General features: G+C 48.7%; 3 protein-coding genes across 6 annotated transcripts; 1 reads left to right on the top strand and 2 right to left on the bottom strand.

Moving 5' to 3' along the window:
- Positions 1-211: 211 nt before the first annotated feature.
- On the bottom strand, positions 212-775 carry LOC136544454 (uncharacterized). The gene has a single exon (XM_066536612.1). The coding sequence runs from the start codon at positions 773-775 to the stop codon at positions 212-214; it is 564 nt and encodes a 187-aa protein (XP_066392709.1).
- A 9641-nt stretch (positions 776-10416) lies between these two features.
- Positions 10417-11930, top strand: LOC136542460 (uncharacterized). The gene is made up of 2 exons (XM_066534893.1): positions 10417-11209; positions 11389-11930. The coding sequence occupies exons 1-2, from the start codon at positions 10576-10578 to the stop codon at positions 11802-11804; spliced, it is 1050 nt and encodes a 349-aa protein (XP_066390990.1). The 5' UTR covers positions 10417-10575; the 3' UTR covers positions 11805-11930.
- A 565-nt stretch (positions 11931-12495) lies between these two features.
- Positions 12496-22342, bottom strand: LOC136542459 (B3 domain-containing protein Os07g0563300-like). 4 transcript variants are annotated; one of them, XM_066534889.1, is made up of 12 exons: positions 21869-22342; positions 21466-21547; positions 21269-21370; positions 19979-20817; positions 19779-19875; positions 19143-19317; positions 18687-18763; positions 17228-17623; positions 16819-16868; positions 16444-16557; positions 14432-14499; positions 12496-13516 (listed from the first exon to the last, which is right to left on the bottom strand). In XM_066534889.1, exons 1-12 carry the CDS (start codon positions 22228-22230, stop codon positions 12966-12968), a joined length of 2913 nt encoding a protein of 970 aa, XP_066390986.1. In that variant the 5' UTR covers positions 22231-22342; the 3' UTR covers positions 12496-12965. The 4 variants fall into 4 exon arrangements, with proteins under 4 accessions (XP_066390986.1, XP_066390988.1, XP_066390989.1 ...); XM_066534891.1 differs by having other exon boundaries at positions 12496-13468; XM_066534892.1 differs by having other exon boundaries at positions 12496-13468; positions 20009-20817.
- Positions 22343-24396: the final 2054 nt, after the last annotated feature.

Genomic DNA, 24396 nt, shown 5'->3' with positions numbered 1-24396 from the left:
CGAAACTAGCCACCAAGAGTTTAGCGATTTCCTCACCGATGAGCCACCGCTTCTCCTCGTTGAAACGGTGCAGGCATTGTTTGACCAGCCTGGAACCTGGCCTGATCTTCAAGGCATGCTCGGTGACTTCCCTCAGAATTCCAGGCATGTCTGAGGGTTTCCACATAAAGATGTTTAAATTGGCGCAGAGGAAGTCAATAGGCGTGCCTTCCTACTTAGGGGAGAGGGTGGTGCCGACGCGCACCGTCTTATAGGCGGAGTTGTCAGGGTTGACGAGGACCTCCTTGACATTCTTCGTAGGCTCAAAGGATCCGGTCGCCCGCTTCACGTCGGGAGCTCCTTCAGCGATGTCCTTCCCGATGGCCGTGAGCTCCTCGGAAGTGAGGGTTGCCGAAGCGAGCTCACAGCTCTCGACCTTGCACTCGTAGGCCCTATGGAAATAAGTGCCAACAGTGATGACCCCATGTGGGCCTGACATCTTAATCTTGAGGTAGGTGTAGTTGGAGACAGCCATGAACTTCGCGTAACACGGTCGCCCTAAAATGGCGTGGTAGACCGGGGGGAACCCGACTACCTCAAAGGTGAGGGTATCTATCCTATAGTTGGATAGATTCATGAAGGTGATGGGCAGATCAATCTGCCCATTCGGTATGGCCTGCTTTCCCAGCACGATGTCGTGGAAAGGTGCCCTGGTCGATCGGATGCACGATCGGTCGACGCCCATGGCATCAAGTGTCTCAGTGTACATGATGTTGAGGCCACTGCCCCCATCCATCAGTACCTTGGTGAGCTACTTCATGCTGATGATAGGGTCAACCACGAGCGAGTACCTACCTGGGTGCATGACGCTATCTGGGTGGTCGGATCAGTCGAAGGTTATGGGAGACCCTGACCATTTGAGGAAAGTGGGTGTGGCGGGCATGGCTTCGTAGAACTCTCAACGTGCGAGCTTCTATCAGTGCTTGGAGCCATATGCCTCTGGCCCGCCGAAGATCATGAGGCAGCCATCCGATGATGGAAAGTCGTCATCCTTCTCTCTGGCATTGTCGGCTTCTGCCTTGGGCTTCTTCTTCTGCTACCATTTCTTGGAGCTGCCGATGAAGAAAGGCTTCATGAGGGAGCAGTCCTTATATATGTGTTTGATGGGGAAGGCATGGTTTGGGCATGTCCCCTCAAGCAGCTTGTCAAAGTGATCGGGGGTGCCATCGGCTGTCGCTCGATTGGCTTTTTGCTCGGCGGCGGCCACGAGCGAGCCCCCACGCCCTTTCTGGTTCTTCTTCTTATTTGAATGGTCGGAGGGGCCTTCATCGGTGCCCTCGCCCCACTTCACCTTGCCTCTAGAGTGATCAAAAATTGCCCCAACCGCCTTCTCGCCGGAAGCATGGCTGGTCGCGATGTCAAGGAGTTCCTTGGTAGTCCGTGGACCCTTGCTTCCCAACTTATGGACCAGGGACTCGCAGGTGGTCCCAGATAGGAAGGCTCCAATGACATCAGCATTGGTGACATTAGGGAGCTCGTTGCACTACCGGGAGAAACGTCGGATGTACTCACGGAAGTTCCCAACGAAGATTTGTTTCAGGTCCACCCAACTCTAAACGTAGTTGGGCGGAAGGTGCTCCAACCATGTTCACGCCAAGTTGGCCAGGAATAGGGGGAGATTGCAGATGATGAAGTCATCACTGACCACACCGCTAGTTCGGCAGGCGAGCTAGTAGTCCTCGAGCCACAAGCCGGGGTTCATTTCCTAGAGTATTTTAGGACGTTAGTCGGCGGGCGGTATCGGGGCGGGAGTGCCACCTTGAGGACATGCCAATCGAAAGCCTAGGGCCCTATTGGCTCGGGGCTATGGCACTGGTCCTCCTCGTGGTCATAGTGTCCACCCCATCGAGGGTGGTAACCGCAACTGGCCCCCTCCCCCGCATCATTGCGGGTACACCGGTGGGAGTCCAGGGTGTTGCGTGCGTCACGGTTGTGGCCGAGGCGCACCTGCACCAAAACCATGATGCACGGCCTATCGCCATGCGGCGCTTGGTGGACTAATGCATCCTTGTTGGGTTGTACTAAGGGTGTGCGCTGGCTAGCATTGAACTCCCGTCACCGAGACAGCGAGCTCTCGGCCTGCTGCACAACCGCACGCTTGCACAGTGTGCGAACCTCGTGGAGGGCCTGTCGATCCTCGGGCGTCGCAGGCTTTGGAAGCCCCCTGCTATAGCAGCGATGTTTTGGCTTGCCCAGGCGAAGTGCGGGAGCGCTTGATCATCCTTGATGATCCTTCGGTTCATGTCACGGGCCATGGCGCGTTCGCATCCCCCGTCTCCATGGCGCTTGATCTCACGATCGAGCTCCGCACGTTCCTACTTGAGCTGGAGTCACGCTTCCTCAAGCTCTAGGTGTTGGTCCGTCAGCTACTCCACCCGCAGGTAGGGTGGGGCTCCTGCATCCCCCTTGACCTATCGTCGAGGTCCTTCGTTGGGGTAGCCTCCTCCTCGTGGATGCTTTCGATATGTCCCTCAGGGGTACTTGCCATGAAGCATTCATGAGAGGGGTGATGGCTACCCCTGCTGGAGTTAGAGCCAGAGAGCGATCCTGACTCCTCTACGAGAAGGTCATGGAAAGACTCCATGACGTGTTCGATCACCCCCACGAACTCGTCGTTCACGGGGGATGGAATCATACATTGTGCCATAAAAAGGTGGAACCATTAACAATTTTTATGGTACGACCTCATATAAATTTAGAGTAGCACCATATAGATATATATAACTCAAACTATAGTAACAATTAATGGAGCTATAACCATTACAATTTTAGCAGTTAATTGAGCTTCCTCAGTTTTCACAAGTAGCATGTTAGTGAACAAGTGGTAGTGATTATCATTGGCATCAGTAGCAACATGTGCAGCTTAAACATTATTACCCTTAGTGATGTGAATGATGGACACAAAGCATTGATTTCCTTTCGATGTCTTCCTCTTGTTTGAAACTAAATGGATAACTTAGTTGTCAACAAGGAGAAGACACACAAAGCAAACATATGAGATGCATCCTAATACATCCAACAACTATATAGACACCATTGGCACAGAAATGTGGCCTCAGATATGTTACAAGTTCAAAATACCATAAGGACTCACCGGTGGCACTAGAGCATACGAAACAGAAATGTAGAATCAAGCAAGCACTGGACAGAAAAAATAGTTTAACGCAGAAGCGAAGGGCCTATATGTTTGCCTAGACAGATAGGTATAATCAAGCAAGTACTTGACAATTAATAGGCCTAGTTGCACACAGGAATTTACAGTAAGAACACTAAACATATGCAGAAAACCAAGACATCAGCAGAAAACCAACCAGTGCCACCTACTAGTTCTTTTCATCAGCATTGGCCTAACCAGATCTGCAATGCTATAAAATTTCTTGTATACCTCATGTTCAAGCAAGGACCAAAATAGTGAAGGCAGGAAAATGCGAGAAAGGAGACCTACGGATTGGATCTGTCGCCTCTACCGCGGCACACGACGGACACGGACGCCAATGCCACCACGCTCCACCGTGAAGCCCCCTGCCTAGCCTCCAAAAGGACGTCTGAGCCACCACAGCACACCAGGGATCCTTCGTTCTTGCCACTGCCGTAAGTCCAACAGGCACAGATTTGTTTCTACTTGCAGGGGATACATCCAATATATAAGTCAACCTGTCCACATAGAGAACATATACTACTATTAGGACTTTAAAGACGTATCAACACAACCAGATGTCTAGCGCAATGGTAAAGATGGTCTATTCCTTGATCTAGGTCCCAGGTTTGACTCCCAAGTCTCATAGTTTTTTAGTTTTAATTTATTAAACCCCGATAGCAATAAGTGACACGCAAGCCATTGGGTCTCATAGGTCGGATGGAGAAGGAGAAATGTCCCACTGGCCGTTGGGTCCCAAAGGTTGGATGGTCCCATAGGTACATGTGACACGCAAGCCATTGGGTCCCATAGGTTCGTCGGGTCCCACAGGTCGGATGCAGATGGAGAACGGTTCCACAGGTACACGTGATACGTAAGCCGTCGGGTCCCATAGGTCAGATGCTGAAGGGTCCCGCAGGTACTCATCGGATGGAGAAAGGATCGAGCAAAGACTTCTATGATGAATTGTAAGCGTCACGGGTGAGTAACTGTAGGTCCTACAGGTACACATCAGATGGAGAAGGGTCCCACAGGTACACGTCGCATGAACAAAGGATCGAGCGGAGACTTTTATGATGAATTACAAGCGTCATGGATGAGTAACTGCATATCCTGCAGGTACACGTCAGATGGAGAAAGTACAATATGGAGATCTATGACAAAGCCATTCGTTATAGATCAAATATTGTCCATCATAGATGTATAATTAGTTCAGTGATGAAGCCCTGTTCGTCATAGGTTTAAATGAGATCGTCACAGATGAGTCGCGTGAGTGATCTATGACGAAACCCTGCGCTCTTCTATGATGTTTTTTTGTGACGATGCCTGATTTCGTCATAGAAAGGGAGGGTTGCAGGATCGTCACCACTGATCTAAGACGAAACAGAAATATTCATCCTAAAAATGATCTTCTATGATGATTTTGGATTCGTCATTAGCATTTTCGTCATAGAAGTGGATATTTCTAGTAGTGATAGTTTGACACAAGCTCATCAAACTTTAGAATGCAAGTTAATTGGTTGCACAAGTAGTTGTAGAGCTCACCTCTGGCCACTACTGGGCAGCGAAGCACTGCTATGGCGCTAGTGAAGCACTACAAAGATCAAGAAGAGTAAGCACGAGCACACCGTGCTGAGATCGAGATAGAATTAAGCACATGGATTCTATCTAGCAGTTGAGTTGATCATGCTCACACAAAAATTATGATTCTTTTATTAGGAATGAATTTGTTCACTACGTGAGCTGAGCTGAGCACGTCGGGGACCAATCAACCTTGAGAGGATGTCGGTGGACGGACGGTACGCGGCCACCGGAAGGATGGATATGGATTGAGAGCGGAGCAGAGGTGAAGGGGAATGGCTGGCCGGTGGCCTTAGCACGCTTGGACACGCCCCTGGCTACCCGTCGGCGCCGCCGCATGCGTCGCGCCAGCCGGTGTCGCACTGCGTCGCACCCGCCACAACCGCATGTGTGCACGCGTCGCATCTATAAGTGCCGCCCGTGATGCCCCGCGCCCCCAGCCTTCGTCGGCCTGCCTAGCTGCGCGCGCCCCCAAGCAACGCCCGTCGGCCGAGCCGTGTGTGTCCTCGGTCGCCGCCCGTCTCAGAGGACCGCGCGCGCGCGTCCGCTACGAGCACCACGGCCTTCCAACGCCCTGAGCTGATGAGCTAAGCTCTCTGAGCCTTTGTCACCGCCGGCCGGGGAGCTAGCGTCGCGCCGCCTAGACCTGGAGCTAAGGCTCCGCCGCTGCGCACGATGAGCAGAGCAGCGGCGCAGTTACTGAATTGAATTGAATGTTGTACCGGCCAACTACCTAGCACGTGCCAAAATGTTGTACAGACGCACCTTCACAACAAGCGTCTGACCAAATAAAATTACTACAGACGCGTCTTCGAACCATGCGTGTGAAAATAAACACGCGTCTATAATAAGTCAATAACTACAGACGCATTCATGTAACACGCGTCTGTGAAATTATTTTAGATGCGTTTGTATAACACGCGTCGGTAGTATTCCGTTATTACAGATGCGTGTTGACCCTGCCAGACCGGTCACCTCGGTCTAGGAGTTACTACATACGCTTGTTTGGTAACACGCATCTGTAGATGTTTATCACAAACGCGCTTTCGTCGGCCGTCTCTAGAATCGCTGGTGATATGACCATTTTTACATAGTGTTAACTAATCCTAATTACTTGGTACAGATATATATACACTACAGTATCGATCTGGTTTCATACATATTGCATGCTCTCGTACTTACTTCCTCCGTTCCAAATTATAAGTCACTTTAACTTTTTTAGTACATTCATTCTGATATATATATTTAGATATAATATGTCTAGATATATAGGAAAATGGATGGATCCAACAAATCAAAGTGACGGAACAGAGGGATTAACTAATCCTATGGCCCCGTTCACTTCGCTGAAAAAATAAGCCGAAATATTATTTCGACTGATTTGTTGTGAGAAAAAAATATTGTTTCAGCTAAAAAAACAAGCTAAAAAAACAAATTAAAAGATAAGTGGTGACCGCCGGCCGCGTGTCATGTGATGAAAAGTTATCATGCGTCGTCGTCGTGCTCCACCTAGGCGCGGTAGGCACAGCAGAAGCAGCTAGTCCAGGTCCACCCACCTAACAGCGCCGAAATACTGGAAATAATACCGCTCAATGCAAGACGGTGGATTGAATTGAATAACGAAACAGGCGTGTGTGGGCGGTACGGTGAAGGCCCCGCTTAGATCCCACGGCATATGTATGGAGTATTAAATATAGGTAAAAAAATAATTAATTGCACAGTTTGCCCGTAATTGACGAGACGAATCTTTTAAGCCTAAATAGTCCATAATTGAATAATTTTTGTCAAATACAAACGAAAGTGCTACAGTAACCAAAAACAAAAAAAAAATCGCATCTAAACGGGGCCGAAATAGGATTCCTCCAGCAGCTTCCGTTCCTACCGGCCGGACGTGCACGCGTGGCGGCGAATCGGCGATCGATCAAATCGCGACACCTGATCACGGCGATTCACGGCCCACAGTATCAATACGCACTTCTGATTCCTGAATGAACGAAGAAGGACCAATTCCGCGGTCCGTCGTTGCCTACCCAAATGATGAGAACCGAGAAACTCTCCAAAAAGGTTATCAAAAAAGAAACTCTCCAAACAGGTCGGTGCGCGCGCGCACAACAAAAGGCACGGACGGACGCAACGTCGACCTCAACCACTCGCTCGGCATCGGTCTTCTCATCTTCAGCAAAACAATCGATAGATGCAACTATGCAAGTACTGCAAGGCAACCACACAAATTATATAAAGATTAGAATTAATCAGCAGAGAGTACATACCCTTTTCGGCTCATCGATAACAACGCAAACGGCAAACCGAATCGTAATGCGATCAGAAAGCTCGTCTCTGGATAACCAGCTGGCTGGTGGGTTAGTCTAAACAACTAGCCATTCCATGCAAGATCAGAGGTCATTACTAAATCTGGCCCTGCACATGGGTCCGGCTCGGCTAACCTTGCCGCTGGTCGGCTGACTCACATGCCGGAAATGACAGACTACTCATGACTTGGTAGTCGGAAGGCATAGTAGGTCAGGCGGTCAGGTGGTCAGGCCACAGACCGGACGCGTATCCTTTTCTAAGTTTCTTTTCACGATCGGTTTCCGTTTTTGCACACGGCACTCGGCAATCGGCATGGCACGGCCGGCCGCGCGCGCGAGCACACTGCACACTGAGATGGCACGGCCGGCCGGGCGGGGGGCGAGCGTCGACGAAACGACGACTCGACGAGCTGGATAGGATGGCAATGCAACACGCGCCAAGCAGCGCATCCACACGTCCCCAGGAAAAGTACTCGCTCCGATCCAGGGCGCGGCCCAGGGCGCCCCCGGGTTGCCCACAACCCGAGCACGGCCATTCGAGGACCAAAAGTGTTTTGACGTAGATCACGTTGTTTAGCCATCTCAGTGCATTGCATTTGCATGCTAATGTATAACAGGCATCCACCACACTGACTGACTGACTGACTGACGTATAGTGCAAGAAAAGTATACGCTCCCAGTCACGCTGCGACAGGTAGGTAGTCATATGCAATAAATACATGCTTTGCGTCGTGCACGCTGACTGCTGAGGTAAAATAGAGCGGTCTGGATCTAAAAGTCGACGCACTAGCTAGTAGGCCGGTAGCGCTGCTCCGTTGGTTTGGAGACACGAACGAGTTCGCAGGCGGGAAGCAAGCGCCGCGCGGTGGCGCCAGGTCGCCCTTCCGCTGGCACTGGGCGCTGGCTCCCGAGGCCGCCGACGCCGCCGGGTTCGGGAATTGTCGCTCTCCCGGGAGTCCAACTTGTACGCCCGGGTGAGCCGAATCAATCATGTACTATCACACTAGCCACAGAGACAGCCCCTACACTTTAATTTTCAAATTATACTACTACATATAAACGAGTGTAGCCAACTAGCAGTCCAAATAATCAATGACAAAAAAAACTGTATATATAGTAGTAAACGCATAGACGTGTACTAGTACTATATGCTAGCTAGCTACTGCCCGGAGATACTTTGCTAGTTGAATTTCATTAACGTCGCTGCCACATGCGCTGTTCCGCCTAGACACTTGCATAGCACGGACGATTATCGATTACGTGTGTGCTTGGTGACAGGGGACGACGACTCTGCATGCAGCAGGTTCGTCATCACAGGAAACTGCCCGGACGAAACGCCCGCGGCCGCGAGTCTAATCTAATGATGCAAGTGCTGGTAAATCCATACACGGAGTAGTTCGTGCATGGACACGTGTACTGTCATCTCGCAGACACAGAGCCAGGAACTCAGGTAGGCGTTCGCCAGGCTCCGATCCGTGCTGCGCTTCCAGCACGAGAGACGTGCGAGCGAGGATCGGAGGGGAGGCACCACGTGCAGCGGCACGCGCGGGAGGGAGTGGCGCGGCGGCCTCCGGTCCTGCCCCTAGCCATATATAGCCCCCTAGGGCACAGCACAAGCATGCGTAGTTTTGTGGCTGCGGGTGAAGAGGCGGGCGGGTAGGCGGACGAAAGCGGCACGGCATACGTGCGCAAGGGACGGCGAATCGAACTAGGCCACTCCGTTCCACCCGTCGTCTCCGACTCCGATGGATCCATCCACCGGCTCACCTAATAAACCTGACCGGCTGACCGGCCGGCGCATGCATGCATGCAGCAATACGGATGTGGCGAGGCACGCCAGTATGGGGCAAGTAAACAGCCGATCCCACCCAGCCGAACCTGTACGTATTTGGCGCGCGCCACCACCGTACGTGCATGAGGTCATCGTGCGCCGCGCGTATAGTACGTACTGGCCACACGTATTTTCGTACCACCACCTCGATGCACACGTGTAACGCCACGTTTCGACACGACCTTCTGTACGGTAGCAGAAGGGAGAGCACACGGTGCAATTAAGTATGCACGTAATCCATTCTCTCTCTATTTTTTTTCTCGAATTACAGCACGTATGTAATGCATTCCCTAATTAATCAGCTATTTATAAATACTGTACTGTACAATACGTAACTCCAGTGAAAATAACTTGTTACACCTTTCATATTTAGCATGATCTTTGATGGACACCCTTGTCCACTAATGTATCTTCTAAAATATGTTTCTTAAACAAAATCGTTAAATTGTATAAGAAACCACGTGAAATTGTTGATATTTGTATACCAAACTCTATTCTAAACGACATGTTTTGTGATCAGACGGATGTGCCTCTTTCTTGGTCGACGCTAGGTCTATCTTGCTTATTTTAGCATTCTCCTGGAGGCGTGCGTTAAAGATCGTGGTTCGACCCAAATTTCTGCACATTGGCGTAGTAGTGTGTGCATTTTTAATCGGCATGGCAGACGGAGAGCTTGGAACGTCACGTACGGTACGGGTGCAGGACGGCCGGAACAGGAGGAGTCAAGAACTCAAGATAGACACGAGCACGAGCACTGACACAGAAGTGGCGCTTGGTGAGGTCAGCCGGGCAGGACTCGTTCTCGTAGGGCCTAGGCCCTGCTAGCCTAGCCTCGGAAACGTCGGTACGGGCGCCCGTGTCGCCAGCTCGGCCGCGTTTAGTTTAGGTGGGGGCCCCGGCATACGTGGCTGCGCGGCAGGCCCACCAGAAACGTGGCCGCCTGCGGCTGGGGCCCGCGCGCCCGCTCTCTCTCCCCACCGCACCCAACGGTTATTTTTCTGACCGTTTGAACCTCGGCCGGCCTCCTCGGCTGCCCGCAATCAGCAGGGCTGCAGCCTGCAGGGCCCGGGGGTGAATGAACGTGAACCCCACATGCCCCAAAACTGCGCGAATGCAATGGCCACGACACGGTCCAGCGCTGTCGAACGACGGGAACGAGACCCTGCAACACTCACTCACTCACTCGACCCGAGCCGTCTGATCAATGCGTTGGCCCTTGGCCGGGTGAACAGACGCCATCGTGTGGAGACCCCGTCCGATGCGGGAAACTCTCGCGGAATTCCCGTGGGCGTTCCAGCCGCGCCTCTGCCTCCCGGGGAGGTCGCCGTCCACTTGTCTGTCGCCACCGGCCATGGACCCTGGCGTCCCCACGGTCACACTCTCTCCACTGCCGGTCTGCCGCTGGCTGATGCTGATCTCGACGTCACCACGCCATCACCCGCACCCGCATCTTCCACCCGCGTCTCGCCATCGGCCCAGCCCCCCCTCGTTATAAATTCCTCGCCCCACCACGCCCACCTCCCTGCTCGCTCGCTTCGTTTCCTTCCGTTTCGCTAGCTGCCGCGCACGCCGCACACGCAGCGGTCGAGGAGACGAGGGCGCGGCACTTGACTCGTGCTGGGTTCGGGGGAGGAGCTGGAACCGCGGGCGAGGAGAAGAAGACGGCGGGGAGCAGATCGATGGGGTACGCGCAGACGGTGAAGGCGGCGGCGGCGGCCGCCGCGGCGCTGCTGACGGCCGTGGGCGTGCGGTTCGTGGGCCCCGCGGCGGCGGCGTTCGTGGCGGAGGAGCTGCCGATCGCCCGCGCCGTGGCCGCCACCTGGCTCACACCGCCGTACCTGTACCTCGTCATCAACGCCATCATCATCTCCATCGCCGCCTCGTCGTGCTTCCAGCCGAGCGATGGCGGACTGCCGCCGGCCCCTTTGTATGCCCCCGCCGCCGACGCCATCGGAGGAGGAGTAGCGGGCGAGGAGATGGTGCGGGATGGGATCCAGCCGGCGGTTGCGTTGCAGGTGCCTGCGGCGGTGCCCGTGGTGGCAGTGAAGGCCGCGGAGGTCGCTGCTGTCGAGGAGCCTGTGGTGGAGATCCACACTGTTGCGGTGGCACCGGCTTCGGCGCCGGAAGACGAGGTGGACCAGGACTTTTCGATTTCGAGGTCGACCTGGACGCCGCGTCGGAGGGGCGCGGAGCCGGAGGTGGCCGCGGATGTGGAGACTGAGGTGTCGTCGTTTGCCGACCTCACCAACTCCAGGGAGAAGGCGTTGGTCTCAGCGAGGTTCAGCAGGAAGGCGGCCAAACCAAGCCCCGAAGGTAACAACGTTGGTCACACACTTTTGCAATCCTCAGCACGATTGAAAAGTCTTCGGAAGCTTAAACTTTGGCAATTCTGTTTTCTATAGGAATTGCGCCCTTTTTTTTGTCGAATTCAACGAAGATATAGATACAAATGTTTGTTCGTTTGGTACCAACCGGAATTCTGGGCATTGCAGGTAGCAGGGCTCTGCGGGTAGCGCGACCGCGGAAGGAGGAGACGCTGGAGAGCACGTGGAAGGCCATCACGGAGGGCCGGGGCCCGCCGCTAGCTCGGCACCTCAAGAAGTCCGACACCTGGGACACCCGCCCGGGGCGCCGTCCGTCCGGCGGCGGCAGCAGCGGGGAGGTCGATCCAGCGGCCGTCGCACCGGCGGGGGCGATGCGGAAGGCCGAGACTTTCAACGACGATGGTGGCGCCGGAAGGAGCAAGCCGACTCCCGCGCCGGTGCGGCGGGAGCCGTCGCTGGGGCAGGACGAGCTGAACCGCCGCGTGGAGGCGTTCATCCACAAGTTCAACATGGAGATGCGGCTGCAGCGGCAGGAGTCGCTCAAGCACTACAATGACATGCTTGGCAGGGGCAGCCGTTACTGAAAGACTTGTTTGAAAATAGCTGCGGCTCGCAAGAAGGGTTCTGGTTTTTTTGTTCCGTGATCGTTCTCGATTTTGGTTCTTGGTCTCTGTAAGATATGGTTTTGTCAAGTAACTCGTAAATGGTTTTGTCAAGTAACAAGGGATAGTGATAGGTTTTACACAAGAGAAAGGACAAGTTCGATCGTACTTGGTAGCAGTGACAGGTGCAGAGGTGCTGGTTACTGATGCCCTGACATCCCCCAACATCTTTTTGGGTACTCTCAGTTGCTGCTCATCGCATCCCATTTCGTTGGTTCTTTGCTCATTCTGTGTTGTTCTTGCAATCAGTGCGGACGCGGACCTCCTACTGCCCGGCAAGAGCAGGTTCTGTCCCACAGTCGCCTGCAGTCCTGCACTGGAGGGGGGAGGATTTGGCCATCTGAGTTGACCTGCCGTGCGTGGCCAGACTTGACCTCACACAACGCAATCAGTTCACCAACTAACGTCGCACTTGGGCCGTAATCGCGTCATTCAGCCACCGGCCATGTATTTTGATTTTTGAAGTATACTGGTTTAACCAGTCTGGTTAGGATATTTTCCTCAAGTTTGCGCAAACCGTGGTGGTATCAGTCTACTCTGCTGACCGAAAACACGCGTACCGGCGTGGCGGACTGGCTATGCTCGTTTAGGCTTAACACTTTAGACGCCAATTTTTACAGGCAGCCAGCAAATGGCATCCCTGTCATAAATCATTTTTACATAAACAATGGAGCAAACTCGAAGACAAAGCTCATTCATCCTGAACACACATACGAATGTGGCAATTCCTGCCAACTCCGGGAGAAATATGTGCAGGGTACATAAGCGACTTATGGTTTGCATTCAGCCGAAACGAGCTAGTCTTGCAATACATACATGCATACAGGGGTATGCAAGGCCCCATGCAACACCTACGGGTATCCTGCCCTATGGTATACACGATAAACATTACCACTGGGGTCTGAGGGAAAAAGGAAACCGGCTCTATGGTGTGGGAAGGTAACAGGTAACAGCTACACTGACACCTCACGGCACACGCCACATCTTTCTTAAAAAATGGGTATAGACATTCGGAAGGATAGGTTCGATCGGTTATCTATGTCCACTCACTGGAATGATCAGGCAATCCACACGATCCACTCTCTAACTTGGATTGTCTCGGCTCAACAAACCAGCCGCACCAGATTTCGGTGACTGCTCATCATCCCGATCAGGTTGGATGTTCAGGTCAATATGGTTCTTGACGGGAGAGGATGTCACCTTGTGATCCACGGCCATGTCTTCGGGTCCATCGGCAATTCCATCTGCTTTCCGAGGGGAGCTGGTTGCACTGGCACTGGCTACTGGCGGGATGGACACAGCTTGTGTGACCTTCTCACTGGATTGGCCTGTCTCTTTCTTGCGAGGCGTATCTGTTGTCGCCTTCTTCTCGCGTCGAAGCATGAGCGTCCTGAAGCGGCGGCGAACCGTCATACAAACGTTACAGGTGCATGTCTGCTTGTGCTTTGGACCCTTCCCGCTTGGTGGTTGGATGCAGACGATGCATGAACAACCGGGACGATGACGAGGATGTTTTGTTGTTGGCTGCGAAGGAAGAGCTTCACCTTCGCCAAGAATTGCAAGGTTTGCAAGTGTGTCCAGCCCATCTGAAGCATCAATAGCATCAGATTCCATCCTCAATTTGGGCTTTTTGGCTACAACAAACCATTAAATACAGTTATAGATTATCGTACAGGTAAATGAAACTTCGAACATACTCCGTTCCAAATTGTAAGTCGTTTTGGCTTACTATGTATCTAAACATAATGGTTTGTAGCAAATTGGAACGTAGTAGTAGACATTACACAAACTATCTTACATGTATATCTAGGTATGTAGCAGAAGCTAGTAGACATACCGCTATCTTACATACTAGTAGACATTACACAAACGAAGTAGGCTTTACTACGTATCTAAACATAATGTATATCGAGGTATGTAGCAAAAGCTATGTAAAAGCCGGAACGACTTGCAATTTGGAACGGGGTAGTAGACATCACACAAACTATCTTACATAGAATAATGAAGGGATGTTTATGCAAATTGGGCCTACATTTAAAATGCATGACTCCCACTCCCTCCATTTCTAAATATGTAACCTTTAGGACAAGCTGATTAGTGCATTCTTTGACTAGCTAGCTTGTCCTAAACGCCACATATTACAAATGGAGGAACTACAATGCAAGAAATCCCAATACCGCTACCAACAAAAGGACCCAACAGAACGAAAACAAACATAGCCCATTATGTAATGGGTTGGGCAAGCTCCACCATGCATTTTTCTGAAAACACAAGATTAGCTTGGATTCCTTTTAATGCAGCTAAGTACCTAGCTATAGCATGCACTAGGACTGTGGCATGCCTCGATACAAGTAGCAATGAGCCATCTTTCATGGTCTAAACTTTTTCTTGTGTTACAGCTCTATACAGAGTACAAAGTTCATAGTGGATCGATCCACTTTTTCTGTCTGAAATGCATCTTTGGCATTTTTATTTAGAAAGAGACACTAATGAAAATGCTAATTCTACAGAAGCACATATAAAAACTACAGAGGGCATGTGTACCATACCATGTTTTATAGGAATGAGTTCTGCAAGCTCCTCCATACTTATTTCCTGTGCAGGTTCGCAAGAAGACCTAGAAAAAAAAAAATACAGGTGTTTAACTGAATAACTAAGATGTAGTGATGAGTAAACCAAGCAGTTGCAAAATAACTATTCCATCCGTTCCAAATTATAAGACGTTTTGGCTTTTCTAGATATGTCGTTTTTACTTCGTATCTAGATTCTACACGTAGTGTATACATAACAAAAACTATGTATCTAAAAAGGTCAAAACGGCTTATAATTTGGAATGGAGGGAGAATATTTAGCTGTCTTGACATAACATACAACTAACTGCTCATTTAGATATATGATTGTCACAATTGTGTATGATGTTCTCATGATGGGGGGAAAACACTATTATTTTAAGAAACATGTCCAGTTTTCAGTTATGTTGCCTATTTAGGCCCCGTTCGGCTTAACCCCATATCTGGCTTGTTCGGCTTCTTTTTTTTCAGGACCAGTGTTTTTCTCTCACAACATTTCAGCCAGAACAGTGTTTTTCAGCCAAGATTCAGCAAGCCGATATAGAATTCTTAGGACAGATTAGTGCTCAAAGGAAATTACCCATGTACCCCTATTTATTGAAGATAAACATGACTGCAATCTCAAACTGATATGGCCAAATCTATTGTCCAAGGGGTAAAACATCAAGTTTTTTTTCAACATTTTTTTTAATCCTAGACCATCATTTTTTCTGGGATGGAGGGAGTAATTAGCATATCACCATACATGCATATCTTCTAGAACACCCGAGAAACAAAATTAATACTTTCCACCCAGTGCTAAACACAGTTTAACAGCTGGAAATAGTTCCATACAATCCTAAGCAGCTCAAGTGCTCAATTTCAATAGTGATACTTTAATCCTAGGTTTACTCATTCATAGAAAGCTATCAACATTCTTCAGCATGCACTTTACATACAGACTCGCATAAAAATTTACAAATCCATCGCAGAAAAATGCATCTAACGTTTGGTTCTTGGATGAATCCCTGCCTCGCCTTTGACCTAGCTAGGTGACCGAAGGAAGGTCTTTGGATTCCAGGCAAGTCGTCCTTGGAGTCTACGCCGGCAAGCTTTTTGCTTGCTAAGGTGGGAGAGCGATTTTAGCTCACCCGAGCTGGCAAAGTGAGCTCGCTCGTGCAGGCAAGGCTAGGCAAAACTAGTCTGGGAACTGAACTGATTGATGTAATGTGTTTAGCACTGGGTGCAAAGTAATGTGTCCCTATGCATAAATAATCACATAAAAGAATACTGACTAGGTGCTATCATATGGTTGAAGTAAACAAGAAAAAGGTCACCTTACTACTGCAAGGTACATAGGTGATACTTCAAAACTTACACGAATTCAGCAGCTTATAATCGAATATGTATGTTGAAGTCAAATAACATATCCATGAATTGTATTCTATGGATTAGAGAAAACGTTTGCTGGACAAGAGAGTTCTTGAACATATAGGTGGGATTAATTTTGAAGGAATAAAATATATGTGCACATGCAAGTATAGTTGCATCAAGTCAGTGAAAAGTGTAATGTGGTGTTCTGAACCTCTATCTAGTACATGTGCAACTGGATTATGTAGTACATAGGAGGCTACAGGCATCATATACTTCATAGAACATGTTCAATGATGAAATTCTATGTGATGCCTCTTTTTATATAGCAAACTTCAGAATTCAGATTAAACAATATCAAGTGATTCTTAACATTTTGCTATAGATTTTGATTACACGTACATGGAATAAATTATTATTACAATCAATACAGCATATACATAAAGACCAGATCACCAGACTGGCTTTTGGGTTAAGATTTATTTCCAAGTACACCACTTTGAATGAAATGCTTTGAACAAAAAAAATACTTTGCTGCCATGTGGGACCCATGGATGCAAAGATGATTCATCATGTTTTCATATGCCACAAAAAATAAAATGGGCACAAATTGTCTTAAAGGAACAATGAGAGAAGATCACCTTTCTGGATCCCATTTATTGTCAGAGCAGGTCCATTTGGAGGGCAACAGGGCATCTATTGGGAGTTTCCTCCATTTGGAACAATCCTCACATTGGGCCCATTGATGGGTCGAACTGTTAAAGTGTTGTTAATTTAAATTAGTACCACTGATTCACTTCATAACTCATATCTAGGAAGCATTAACAGCTATTACACATTGAATTTGAACCACTTCTATGTAAAAACACAAACAAATAGAAGATAGCTTGATACGTATGGCGAGGAAAACAAATGGTATTAGCATGAAGATCAACAAAAGCAGTTAACGTTCATCACACCCATTTTAGATTAATAGAAAAGTCACACTTAGAAGTTTTTTAGTTCAAAAAAAATACCCTGATTTATCTGCTGCAAAATAAGTCTTCCTTCCAAGTATCGGTGGCTCCTGAAAAACACAGAATTTCAATACAGAAACATGTGTGCTTTATTCTTCTGTATTAAGCAGTAAGAATAAACAGCAAAAGAAGCCAAGCATGCAAATATTGTCCTTGAGACAGATTCTCATAAACAAGTTTCAATTTCAGAATGCAAATCCGCGTACCCAGTGCAGAGAGCTCCCACTCTGTGCGGGGTCTGGAGAAGGGTGTCAGTGGCAAGCCTTACCCTCGCCTGTGCAATGCGAGGAGACCGCGACTCGAACCCGGGACCTTCCGGCCACAGGCGGTAAGACTCTACCGCTTGCACCAGGCCCGCCCTTCAGAATGCAAATCCACAATAAGTAAAGTGTTGAAAGGATTGTTATACCTCATATTCCTCGAACTCATGACCATCAACAATAACAATGGACGGGGCCTTAGGAGGAGGGCGAAGCAATTCTTGAGCTTCCTCCCATGTTATCTTCAACTCCATTGATTCCTCATTATCCATCCGTAACCTTTTATTCTTTTGGCCAAGATTAGTTGTTTTTCTCTTGACAGAACCTGGGGAAGAACTAGCAGTTCCTGGCCCATCCTTCTGTGTTAATCCATCCTTATCCATTTTCAATGCAGTGGCTTGTTCCACAGGACTAGAACTTTTGGTCTCTGTGTTGACCTTGTTTTGACGGGAAACTGCAGCATTTGGACTGGAATCTGGACCAGAAACTTTACCATTTGCTTCTGAAGTTGCTGGGGCACCATTGGCAGGCTTTGTAATTTGCTCCTGTTAAAATGAGACAATGGACAAGAATTATTTTTAGATTAAAACTTTAACAGCCTGTAGTCAACTAATATAGTTGAAGGGATCAGTTTTTTAAAAATATGTCATTGTAATACAGCATGTATTAGAAATTGAAGGGAAGCTCAAGAATATTGCAGAAAAAATAAATTTAGCAATCAGGAATGTGTAACCACCATTGAGGGGAAAAGAACTGCACAAGAATATTACAGAAACAATAAATTTAGTAATCAGGAATGTATAACCACCATATAGTAGGGTATAAGTTTGCATAGGAAACAATTCAGAACAATCTTTTCTATTACTATCTGTTTCCAATTGACAAAAAAAAATCTACTGGAATCATAGGGGAACTTGAATCTTGAAATTAGAATAGTAGAGATACAGCATACAAACCAATTGCAAAGATTAAACAGGTATGGACAATAAAATAACATTTCATCTGGCATAAGCAAACAACAACAACAACAACAACAACAACAACAACAAAGCCTTTAAGTCCCAAACAAGTTGGGGTAGGCTAGAGTTGAAACCCAGCAAAAGCAATCAAGGTTCAGGCACGTGAATAGCTGTCTTCCAAGCACTCCTATCTAAGGCTAAGTCTTTGGGTATATTCCATCCTTTCAAGTCTCCTTTTATTGCCTCTACCCAAGTCAACTTCGGTCTTCCTCTGCCTCTCTTCACGTTACTATCCTGGCCTAGGATTCCACTATGCACCGGTGCCTCAGGAGGTCTCCGTTGGACATGTCCAAACCATCTCAACCGGTGTTGGACAAGCTTCTCTTCAATTGGTGCTACCCCTAATCTATCACGTATATCATCGTTCCGAACTCGATCCCTTCTTGTATGACCGCAAATCCAACGCAACATACGCATTTCCGCGACGCTTACTGGCATAAGCAAACACTTATAGAATTCGATGCATCTGACTTGTCAGTTCAAAAACAGTATAAGTGTGTGCAATCAATGTGTTAGAGGTTTAATTTTTGAAAGCCCTTTTTATTTTGGAGGAACAATCAGATGTAACTAAGTATTTCAATGTGCATACCTGTTCAGAAGAATTATTAGTTGCCTTCCTGAAGCCCATGATCAATTTCCCTTCTGGATCCATTCGACTGAAGGTTACTACAGAAAAAAAAAATAGCGTAGGGTTAATAAAACTAGAAAAACGTGATAACTACAAGGATAACAATAGAAGTATGGAAAGATAAAGCAAAACATACTTGGAAGAACATAAAGTAAAAGATTATCATTGCAGCAAAAGATCAGTCAGGTAACATATTTATATTTAAGACATGCAGTGTGATGGGAATACATAACTAAAACAAATGTTTATCTCATCGCGTGTACATGAACAATTTAGAAATGTGCCTCTAAAATGGGCAAGCTGAACCCCAAGTAATGGAAGTAAGACATTGTGTTTATGTATGTTTTGCCATACAGACACACTATATACTACCTAGTACCTACTACAGTATCTATTTGTCTAAGAAAAGATATGTACCTGTGTCGCCTGCTTGTAACTGCATTGCCTGAATGCAAGGTGTGACACCCTCCAATACATACATCCTGCTATTGTTATTTGGCCAGAAACGGAATTGGAATATCCATTCTTTACCACTGGCATCCTGAACCTTCAAAGGGAGCCCTTCAGGTTGGGAGATCATAGGGAAGTATGCCTGTCCAAAATGTTCTTTTCCCATTAGGGAACTTTTTTGGGATAAGGCACACAAAAAAAAACGATCTTAAACAAGTGCTGCTTTAATTAGTGTATAATATGATTGTACCCCACGAAAAGAACTCCCAACAGAGTTATCTTAGACAAGTGCTGCTTTCTATAGATACTATGCGATTTAGTCATGTATCGGACCAAATTTAATTCAATAACTATTAACAATTTATGTCATGGCCCAGGATAACAAACAAAGATAAATTTTAGCTGATAGGTTCATAAAACTAAACTTTCAGACATGGCACAAGATAAGTGGCAAACCTATTTTTTTAGAAAAAAAACACACATCGATATACAAACAAACTAGTAGCAAAAGAAGGCAATTTTCCATGCTCAATAACAATACGCCATAGGATAATCACAGGGAATTTTCAAAATAAAAAAGTGGCAATCAAATTAATAACTCACCTCAGCACACTTCTTTGGCAAAACTAAACGACCAATCCGCCCAGCATCACTAGCACTTAACATCTTTTCAAACAAAGGAGTAATAACAGAATTTGAACTGTTTGAAAGTTAAGGGAAAATTCAATAGAATTCAAATAAATAACATATCTATGAAAGTGAGAATTATGACTATAGAAAGTAATATCTTTAAGGAAAATTACTCATTAATGTAAGTAGAATATGTCGGATACTCGCTAGATAAGTGCTGTAGCTCTTGATCTGTTATTCTAGGCCAATAGCGGGGAAGTAACTGTGATCTCGCCTTTGCATCCATTCTGGGTCTTCCATTGCGCAATTGCGCTTGGAATTCATTATATCCAGTTACAGTGTGAGAATAGAATTGTTTCTGCAATGAGGAGGAAGCCATTTGTGCTTGCTGCTGAGTAGGTGCAATTCTGATATGGTCTTTCTGTCCATTCTGTGATGCAAAATTAGAAGCCAGTCCAACTGAAAGGGATGGTGGATCATCCTTTAAATTAGACGGATGATGTGAATCAAGCTTGAAGCCAGCATCTGCACTCGTAGAAGCTTCTGGCATCGCCACTTTCCTGGAAGACAAAGAGTCATTTTCTCCACCATGGTGGCTAGGATCATGAAGATTATTTGGATGTGATCCATCTCTGTGATAGAGGGTATAAGAGTATGCTGGATCCATATTGGTGGGCTGACCGTGTCCATTGGGATCTCTCTCCCTCATAATGTGGTTCATGCCGGCAGGAGTTGTTGGTCTGTCATGCATGTCATCAAATTTCCTTTCCTGGGCATGAATAAAAGTGCGCCCAGGAAGTAACTTTTCACTACCACTAGGCCTATCAAACTCAAAAGCTAGACGCTGCTGCAAGTCTGACTGTACACTGGACATGCTCCACAGATTAGTCTGTCTCCACTGACTTGAAATTTGCCCGGCAGGAGGCCTCCAGCTCTTCACAGGAATGTCTCTTCTGTCAGATACATTTTGAGAACTATGAATAGGGGCGGTCCATACTGGACTTGGTGGTGCCTACAAAGCACAAGCGCCAATGGTGGTCAATCAGGGATCAAAACATGAACTAAATTTGAAGAGAACATATGATTAAACTCCCACTATTCAGTTAATATAATAAATGGAAGCCTCTTCAATATGCAAAATCAACATCCTCAATGTAAATAATTGTCAGCTTCACTAAATAGCATTGGCATGGTCTCAATAAATATGTGACATCCTTGACATATTAACATGACTAAACAAGTTAATTAATGGCACTAGCATGTAGAAGCAGGATATCATCAACATAGTATCCACCTAACTAATGCTGCCAACCAAATAGCAGCATATTTGAAACCTCAAAAACTTAAAAAGCCAGCACGCAACCATGGGTACAAGTGGCTCATGTTGCATGCACTTAACACCCCCATCCCATCGTCCCCAATCCCCAATAATAGTAAATCCTCTTGACAGTTGAAAGACATACCATGGCAGCACGGGTGCTCCGAGCACACTTGGCGCAGTCAACCCCACCAGCGTCACGGAGCTGATACTTGTGGATGGACACGATGCAGCCACAATGTACCCTCTGCTCAATCAGAACACAAACCCCTTGCAATCAGCAGGTACAAAAGCAGAGTGACCACCAGTAGGCATAATCAGCATGCAAGAGAAAACACGTACCCTCCCGCAGGATTCACAGTTCCTCCAGCCGCCCTCTTCGGAATGGAACGTTTCGCAGTATATCCCCTGTTCAAACTGAGAACTGGCCAGAGCAGAGAGCGGAGAGTAGCAGTAAGCCACATGCATGCATGCATCACGAATAAGAGTCGCACGCAAGTCAAAGCACCCAAACAAAGCACACCAACTTTACATAAAACCCCCGCGTATCCCGCGAAATCGCAACGACGTGGCGATCACTCCACGTAGATCCGGTGGGCGCCATAGGCGAATCCGCCCCCGACGGCGCGAGCATCCCCGGCACGATTCGAGCATGCGCGACGGCTCGCCGACGGCGCGATTGAGCGGAGAGGGATGGGGAGAGGGAGAGGGAGAGGAAGGTGGTTAAGGGGGGAACGGCACGTACTAGCATCTCCCGCAGAGGTCGGCGTACACGGAGTAGGGCGGGCCCGAGCGGACTTTCCACCCGCGGCGGCCGAAGGAGTTGGGGTCGGGGTCCTTGCAATAGGAGTTCCAGCAGATCGGGCCCCGGTACAGCGGCGGCTGCGGGCCCAGATTCAAGAGCTGCGCCGGCGTCGGCGGTTGCGGGCCGGAAGCGGGACCCGGCGGCTGCTGCTGCTGCGCCTGCGGCGGCGGCTGCGGCTGTGGCGGCGGCGGTTTTGGCTGGATAGGCGGCAGCTGCACCGAGATGGGGGTCGCGGAGACCACCCTCGCGGGTGCGGCGGTGGGGGGCGGGGGAGGCTGCGCTGGCGGCGCCGGGGACGACATGGTCGGGCGCCACACCAAGCCGGCGGCCGCGCTGTGAGGCGAGCGGGGTTTTGGGAGGGGGGCGTGGGAATCGTGGTGGCGATAGGAATAACCAAGACGACGATGGCAGAGGACGAGACGGGAGACGGAGGAGGTGAGGAGAAGGCTTTTAAAGCGGGCCGCAGGAAAAGCAGCGGCAGTAGTAGTACTACTACCGTCGCTGCTGCTACGTGTACACCGCCTCGCCTAGGTCTCACCACGCCACTGCCAGGACTGTGTATATCTGCACTAGTAATTCGAATCATTTCCCTTTACCTTTTTGTTCCTAAACACCTTTCCTTCATTAAACCTGGTCAGTTTTCTTCTAGGTTTATTATCACACTAACCTAAATCGTCAACGTGACGGCGTTGTCCGTGGAGCAACCGAGAAACCCAACCACTTTATATCCTGTTATTATTATCCACAGCAGCTTGTAGGCGATATGTCTGGGTCGCCTAGCGGCTTTTTCATCTTCCCATACGTCCCGCGAGAATCGTGCATGCATAGAAATAATATTATTATTATCACCTTCGTTAAGTCATCATCAACAAAATAAACGCCGAAATACCACAAATAAAAAGGATTTGTTGACAATGCCCTCTAATAAGACTCGTCAATTATCTGCTCTTCTATGGAGTATTCAATCCCCGCCTGCAAAAGTCAAACGGAAACGGAGGAAAACGTGCTGGATCCACCCATGCACGTTCAATCCCAAGCCATCCCGTCGTCCCGGGCCCCTTGTTCTAACACGGCTGCATGAGGCTGTAAAATAAACTAGCGAAAAGGACAACCGCTGTTGTATAGTCTCAATGCCACATCGAACACCAACGTGATGGCGTATGAAAAATTACATTTTATATTTTAAATTTGTTGGATGCTGATGATCGACGTAGCCCTGGCGAATGAATAAAAATCAACAGTACTAGTACACCACAATGATGCTGTAGAAGAGGACGTACCTGGTTACGTACGCACGCTAGCTTACAACGCAATAATGGAGTTGTTTTACGCCCCCGGCCCCGGGGTCGGGACGAGGCGATCAGGCTCGGACGAGCGGACCAATCGATGCGAGGCAAAGGCGCGGTACCGCCGTACGCGTATACGGCGGGCGAATTTTTTATAATTTAGTTTTTTTTTAAGTTTCTCATAAATAGACCTCTGATGAAAAGAATTTTAAAAATGGACCCTAAGCTCAGCGTCATTCATGCTGACGTCGAGGTAGGCGCCAGCGTCTCTGGCGCCGAGCTCCTGGGGCCCTAGCAGGAAGCTCGGCGCTATAGATCTTGGCGCCGAGCTCGGCGCCAACGTGAATGGCGCCGAGTCTTCAATACTTATTGGGCCCGCGCCTTTCCTCTCTTCTTCTCCCTCTTTCGCCCTAGGATAGCCGAGCTCCGCCGTCGCCGCCGCCCTCACCCTCGCCCGCGCCGAGCCCGCGCCACCACGGCCGCGCGCGCGCCCCGAGGCCGTCCCGCGCCACGCGCCTCGGCATGTAGGAGCGCCGCGCCCCGCGGCTGCGTCGCCCCCCGCGCCGTGCCGTTGCCCGCGGCTGGTTGCCGCGCCGCGCCGCCTCCGTCGCCCTCCGCCGCCGGCCTTGCGAGGCCGTCCAGCGCCGGCGTGCCTCCCGCGCCCGTCGAGCCGGACTCGCCGCGCGGAGCCCCGGGCATCCCACACCCGCCGCGCGTCATCGCTGTCGTCGCCCGTGCCACCGCCGACCCCGCCACCTGCAGCGGCCGGCCGTGCCACCGCCGGTCTAGATCGTCGGCCTGACCCAAGCCTATCGTCCGCTGCGACTCCTTTGATGTCCGCGGAGCAGTCGTTGGAAAGATAAAAATTATGAATATGCAATGTACCTACTTAGTTGAAATTTATTATTTACTAGTTAATGTGATGACTCAGGTAGTGATCTAGTGAGATATATATGTGTAAATAGATAGTAACATAGATACATAGGTTCATAGATATAGTTAGATAGTTACTTAGATATGTAGTTACATATTTAGTTAACTATATATAATCTAACTATTTAGTGAGTACACTGTATATATATACGTAGTTATTATCTTGATTACTTAGTTTGTTGCTAGAAAGTACTTGTTAGGTACTATCTATCGTCTAATTTTGACTAAAGAACATGTGTTTCATTACGT

Source organism: Miscanthus floridulus, chromosome 3, assembly GCF_019320115.1.
Source record: "Miscanthus floridulus cultivar M001 chromosome 3, ASM1932011v1, whole genome shotgun sequence".
In the NCBI taxonomy this organism is placed as follows: Eukaryota; Viridiplantae; Streptophyta; class Magnoliopsida; order Poales; family Poaceae; genus Miscanthus; species Miscanthus floridulus.
The sequence above is the reverse complement of the archived record's forward strand: the minus strand, read 5'-3'. Positions and strand labels throughout refer to the sequence as shown.

Bases quoted from the DNA above. Each gene is read 5' to 3' on its own strand.
- LOC136542460 (XM_066534893.1), top strand. From the start codon at position 10,576: ATGGGGTACGCGCAGACGGTGAAGGCGGCGGCGGCGGCCGCCGCGGCG. The intron at 11,210-11,388 runs GTAACAACGTTG...TGGGCATTGCAG, and splicing joins GGCCAAACCAAGCCCCGAAG to GTAGCAGGGCTCTGCGGGTA.
- LOC136542459 (XM_066534889.1), bottom strand. From the start codon at position 22,230: ATGTCGTCCCCGGCGCCGCCAGCGCAGCCTCCCCCGCCCCCCACCGCC. The intron at 19,318-19,778 runs GTGAGTTATTAA...CATTTTGGACAG, and splicing joins TGCCAAAGAAGTGTGCTGAG to GCATACTTCCCTATGATCTC. The intron at 13,517-14,431 runs GTATGGTACACA...GGTTTGTTGTAG, and splicing joins ACTCATTCCTATAAAACATG to CCAAAAAGCCCAAATTGAGG.
- LOC136544454 (XM_066536612.1), bottom strand. From the start codon at position 775: ATGGATGGGGGCAGTGGCCTCAACATCATGTACACTGAGACACTTGAT.